The sequence below is a fragment of the Pristiophorus japonicus genome, chromosome 14 (genome assembly GCF_044704955.1).
Source record: "Pristiophorus japonicus isolate sPriJap1 chromosome 14, sPriJap1.hap1, whole genome shotgun sequence".
Lineage (NCBI taxonomy): Eukaryota > Metazoa > Chordata > Chondrichthyes > Pristiophoridae > Pristiophorus > Pristiophorus japonicus.
Window position 1 is genome coordinate 35,485,178 of NC_091990.1, and position 6,000 is coordinate 35,491,177.

Sequence of the window (6,000 nt, forward strand, 5' to 3'; positions counted from 1 at the left end):
CAAGGCTCTACAACTGAAGCATCACTTCCCCCCCTTTGTATTTCAACCCCTTTGAGATAAAGACCAACATTCCATTATTCTTTGTGATTGTTTTTACATTAAAAGCACTATATAAATGCGAGGGGGTTGTTTTAATAGAAATAATATGGTGCAATGATTTACATATCAATCCAGTTACACATTTTCTTTACAGTATTTACAGGAGGATACAGTTGATGTAATGATTGTTTGTAAAATGCTGTATATTAGGACAAATCTGTTGTATATGCTTCAGGATCAGGGGAGGAGGTGGGGAATGGATGTGAGGCAGGTATGGGTAAAATTGAGGGAGAACTATATTCATCAAATGTAATGCGAATTGATAAAAATACCATGATTCCCATTCTAAGTATAATATATCCTTTTCCCCCAGGCGCAGTACGGACTGATAGATGAGGTTCACCAGTTGGAGGGGACCATCGAAGCACTCAAACAGAAACTTGCCCAATCTCAGTATGTTTCATGCTCTCTACTCACAGATTAGCTCACTATCTTTCAAGTATCCCATTTCTATATGCAAATCAATGTACTCAATTTTGGGTAAACCAAGTTTAGACTAGTGCCAATAAGTACTAGTCATGTCCATTTCATTCTTTTTAAAAATGAAATATTCAGCAGCATCATTAGTTTTGGGGGTCAGCATCGCATAGGTGTTATTATATAGGTATACCATGCCTCTTCCCAATACAAGTATGATACACTTAAAGCATCCCAAGTACTAACTTTTAGCAGTTTTCTATTCATCAAAAAGGTCTTTATATCCCAGTTGATGTCCAAATGTTTTTGGATTAAATCTATTCATATTTATTGTTCTCATTACCCCCTTCCTATTGCTTGCATTTCCATCCAAAAAGGACCAACAACCTGCCCTCTGCCAAAGTTGTTCTTTTAAAAAAAAAAACACTTAAGGAGGCACACATGATCTGCTTAAAGTGGTCTGCACATCTTCCAGGGATGGTTACCTGGTCTTCTATCTGAAACACTTCATAGTGTAGCTGAGATTGGGAATTTGCAAATGTGAACCTGGTTTGTAATGTATGTACATATGGACTTTACCTTCAGCCTACCCCAAGACAACAAGTACCCGTGACCAGGCCCAGTGTGTTCAAACACTCTTCTTGTCACAGAATATCTTGAGATTATGTTCATTTTTAGCCCTTTGTGCTTTGAATGACTTAGTTTTAAGATCTAGAAAAACAAATATTTTTACTTGTATTGAATATAAGAGACACAATTGGTGGTAGGATAGTTAATTATCGCAATAGGCCATTTAGTCCATCATATACGTAAATGTAATGATATACCAGGAAAAATTATATTCTATTTTCTATATTAAACTATTGCATTGGTCATGTAATCGGCTACTAGAAGTTTCGCAAGTGCAACTTGGGTTAAAGCGGTTTCCTGGTGGGGAAGCACCTGGCTTTCATGTGGTGCCTCCCCTCAGTGACACAGCTGAGATGAGTTGGAAACTGCAGCAGCAACTTGCATTGTCCTGCTCTAATTGCCACATCAGTGTGTCAGGTGAGACAGGAAAATTATAATGACCAATTCTGGAGCTCAAAATTGTGAGGTTGTGTGAAATGCTGAGTTATCGGGCTAACCGAGATAAATGTTGGACTTTACTGGAAGAAAAAAATCTTCCAGTGATGACAAAGGTTTACTTACAGCTGTTACAAATCTGATTCCTGTGTGTGCTTCAGGGATGCTTTGACGTCTCTATACAAACAACTGGCTCGAGTGCAAGAGGATATCGGCTTCAAGACCCATTCACTCTGCCTTGATAAGCAAAGCTTGGATGTAAGGGCAAAACTAACGACTCCACCTGAGAAATATGTGTCAAATATAGATAGCTTCACCCGCACACCCAACCGGGGACTGTCAACCATCAAGTGCCGACAGCTTGAATTATTATAATATGGGATCACGTACAAAAAAGAAACACTTTGTGATCTAATGCTGCATCTACTACTAGACTGAATATGCAATTACACATGCTGTAATCACATATGGAAATAAATAAATGTATAACATGTCTGTCAGCAAAGTTCATGATACTGACAACTGAATGAGAAGAAAACAGTCATCGGGAAATGTAATTTATACAAGTAATGCCATTAGATTTCTGGATTACAAATCATAAAATTCTGTAAACAGTAGCAACCAGTGTGTTAATTTAAAGACAATTGGCATTAAGGACTCATTTTATGAACTACCCAAATGACTTAATAAATAAATGTATTATATGGTATGGTAGAGTCACGCATTCAAGACTCTAGCTGGTATTGGAAGGAAGGGGGGGAAAATATTAATCGGGCATCCCTGGATGCAAACTTTAAAAATAAAAAAATGATATCTAATCAGCCTCATATTTACAGACGGACAAATAATGCAGTAAGTTTCATTTAAATATTACTTCAAAATCCTTGCCTTCATAAATTGAAGGATATTACAAGACCTTCACTTGCCTTGTGTAGCTTCATCTATATCAGTCATCAAACCTCAACATTGCTGAGGCAAATCAGTAGTTAAAATAAAGCAGCTCAAACTACCCAGTATTTCTACACATGCACTATGGCAGAAATTTCTCCAAACTGCTACTGAGGCACAAGTTAATTTGGATAAAGGAACATTCAGATAACTTGAATCACTGGAAGTTAAAGGGTTTAATTGTACTAGGTTATAAAAATGTTTGCCATTGATGAATAGAGATCAGTTAAATGGAGACATTAGGACTTAGAACCACCCAAAAAACATACCTCTGACAACAAAGGTACAGTGAGAAATATCTCACGAGCTATGTCAATAGTTGGAGCAATCTATCAGTGGTGAAAAATGCTGCTTATTCTTTGGGCACATCTAGAATACTAAATATACTACATCTGTGTGCACTTCCTGTCAATTTATTCCATTATAAATTCCTATATCCATATTTATAACAGAAACTGCCTACGTAAACTTAACACACTTACTTATAACTCAGAGGTGAGAGTGCTACCATAAAGCTGAGGCTGACACCGAGGAATTTATAATGTAGATCTAACAATATAGACACGATGTACAACTTCAAAAAGGGAACTGAATTATGTCTGTCCATCCTGGTCCAATTAACACTTGCCTTCTAACCCTGTTTCACACCTCATGTGCAATGCCATAGGAAGCGGACATGTGTTTACTAATTGTTTCTTTCAATAAGTTCACTGCTGCTTGTCATTAAGCAAGGACCTGAAATATTTTCTCAAAAAGGAGGAAATTGTTCCCAATTAAAATTTAATCTGTTTAGTGTCACTGCAGAGAAAGTATCTTTGTCTATTTTGATTTTTTTTTGCCCTTTTAAAATCACTTTTGGTCCTCACATTGTCCACAGAAATGCTTTTGTCATTTTTTGGTTCTACTGTTTTCGAATTAACAGAAAATACTGCTGCATACAAATGATTTTTTAAAAACTTTTGTCAATTTTATTTCTCGTGAGGGCATTCTCTCATTCAGTTCCATGGGAGTCATTCACCCTCTGGTAGCTCTCCCAAGTGGTTATTTATGCGGGAATATGGTGGTGGTCTCTGCCCAATTTTAATGGCAGCCAGCTGCTTCCCACCAACTTCCAGACCATTTTGGTCGGGAAGTTCTGCCAGTGGTATGCTAATGAGGCTCGGCCACTAAATTCGACTGGGCCTCCCTTTCCCACATGGGTCTGCCTCTCACCATATCAAATTGCCTGCCTGGGACTTAAAATCCCCCCCCCCAAAAAAAATCTGTTTCTTGATTCCCCTCTTATTATTTTCTATCCCTTTGCTTCTTCTAATGAAAGATAGCTATGGACAATAAAATAAGACACCATGTGCAAAGGGCCCATTGCAATGGTAGCACACTGGCTTTCCTCACCTGTCAAAAAGGTCACCAGCCACAACTACCAACTCCATGTTTGAATCTCTCCAATTAGGTTTCCACCCCTACCACAGCACTGAAACAGCCCAAATCAAAGTCACAAATGTGACCATGGTGTCATAAGAACAAAAGAATTAAGAGCAGAAATAGGCCATTCGGCCCCTCGAGCCTGCTCCACCATTCGATGAGAACATGGCTAATCTACCTCAACTCCACTTTCCTGCACTATCCCCATGTTCCTTGATTCCCTTAATATCCAAAAATCTATCAATCTCTGACTTGAATATACTCAAAGACTGAGCCTCCACAGCTCTCTGGGGTAGAGATTCCAAAGATTCACCACCTTCAGTGAAGAAGTTTCTCCTCATCTCAGTCCTAAATGGCCAAACCCTTATTCTGAGACTGTGACCCCTGGTTCTAGACTCCTCAGCCAGAGGAAACATCCTGCATTTACCCTGTCAAGCCCTGTAAGAATTGAGTATGTTTCAATAAGATCACCTCTCATTCTTCTAACCTCGAGAGAATATAGGCCAAGTCTACTCAATCTCTCCTCATAGGACAATCCCCCCATCCCAGGAATCAGTCTGGTGAACCTTTGCTGCACTCCCTCAATAAAGTATATCCTTCCTTAGGTAAGGAGACCAAAACTGTACACAGTACTCCAGGTGCGGTCTCACCATATCCCTGTATAATTGCAGTAAGACGTCTTTACTCTTATGCTCAAATCCTCTTGTAATAAAGGCCAACGTACCATTTGCTTTCTTAATTACTTGCCATACCTGCATGTTAACTTTCAGTGATTCGTGTACAAGGACACCCAGGTCTCTCGGAACACCAACATTTCCCAATCTCTCACCATTTAAAAAATACTCTGCTTTTCTATTTTTCCTACCAAAGTGGATAACTTCACATTTCTCCACATTATATTCCATTTGCCATGTTCTTGCCCACTCACCTAGCCTGTCTATAATCCCTTTGAAGTATCTTAGCATCCTCCTCACAACTTGCATTCCCACCTAGCTTTGTATCATCGACAAACTTGGATATATTACATTTGGTCCCCTCATCTTATTCCTCCTTGTCCTCCTCGACTGCTCTGCACACAGTCAAAAATACTATTTTCCTCCAACCCCTCATTTCCATTGTCCAGTTCAGTGGGATTGGCCTCGCTTGGTTCCACTCTTGCCTATCCAATCATAGCCAGAGCATCTCCAGCAATGGCTTCTCTTCCCACCACCGCACTTATCCTGTATAATCCAAGGATGTATCTTTGGCCTCTCATCTTTCTTATTTACCTGCTACCCCTTGGTGACATCATCTGCAGACATGAGGTCAGCTTCCACACATAGGCTGAAGACCTCCAGCTCTATCTCTCACAACCCTGCCTTGCCTTTGTGTTGTCTGACACTTGGTAATGGATTAACCACAATTTCCTCCAGTTAAATAATTGGGAAGACTGAAACTGAGAAATAGGAGCAGGAGTAGGCCATTTAGCCCCTCAAGCCTGCTCTGCCATTTAATAAGATCATGGCTCATCTGATCATGGGTTCAGCTCCACTTCCCTGCCTGCTCCCCACAATCTTTCACACCCTTATCATTCAAAAATCTGTCTATCTCCACCTTAAATATATTCAATGATCCAGCCTCCACACCTCTGAGACAAAGAATTCCAGATTTACAACCCTCTAAGAAATTTCTCCTCATCTCAGTTCTAAATGGGCGACCCCTTATTAAACCATGCTCCCTAGTTCTAGATTCCCCCACAAGTGGAAACATCCTCTCTGCATCTACCTTGTCGAGCCCCGCCAGTATCTTATGTTTCAATAAGATCACCTTGCATTCTTCTAAACTCCAATGAGTATGGCCCAACTTTTCTTCATAAGTCAACCCCTTCATCTTAGGAATCAACCTAGTGAACCTTCTCTGAACTGCCTCCAATGCAAGTATATCCCTCCTTAAATATGGAGATCAAAATTGTACACAGCACTCCAGGTGTGGTCTCACCAATACCCTGTACCGTTGTAGCAGGACTTCTCTGCTTTTATACTCCATCCCCCTTGCAATAAAGACCAACAT

General features: G+C 39.9%; 1 protein-coding gene across 3 annotated transcripts in view; it reads left to right on the top strand.

Annotated features, from left to right (window-relative positions):
• tekt2 (tektin 2 (testicular)) overlaps positions 1 to 2,290 on the top strand; it is a 41,212-nt gene extending 38,922 nt beyond the window's left edge. For all 3 annotated transcript variants that reach the window (XM_070899130.1, XM_070899131.1, XM_070899132.1), the window contains exons 9-10: positions 413 to 492; positions 1,743 to 2,290. In XM_070899130.1, coding sequence (XP_070755231.1) covers positions 413 to 492; positions 1,743 to 1,956 — 294 coding nt within the window. In that variant the 3' untranslated portion in view covers positions 1,957 to 2,290. The remainder of the gene's footprint in view (positions 1 to 412; positions 493 to 1,742) is intronic.
• The last annotated feature ends 3,710 nt before the right edge of the window (positions 2,291 to 6,000 follow it).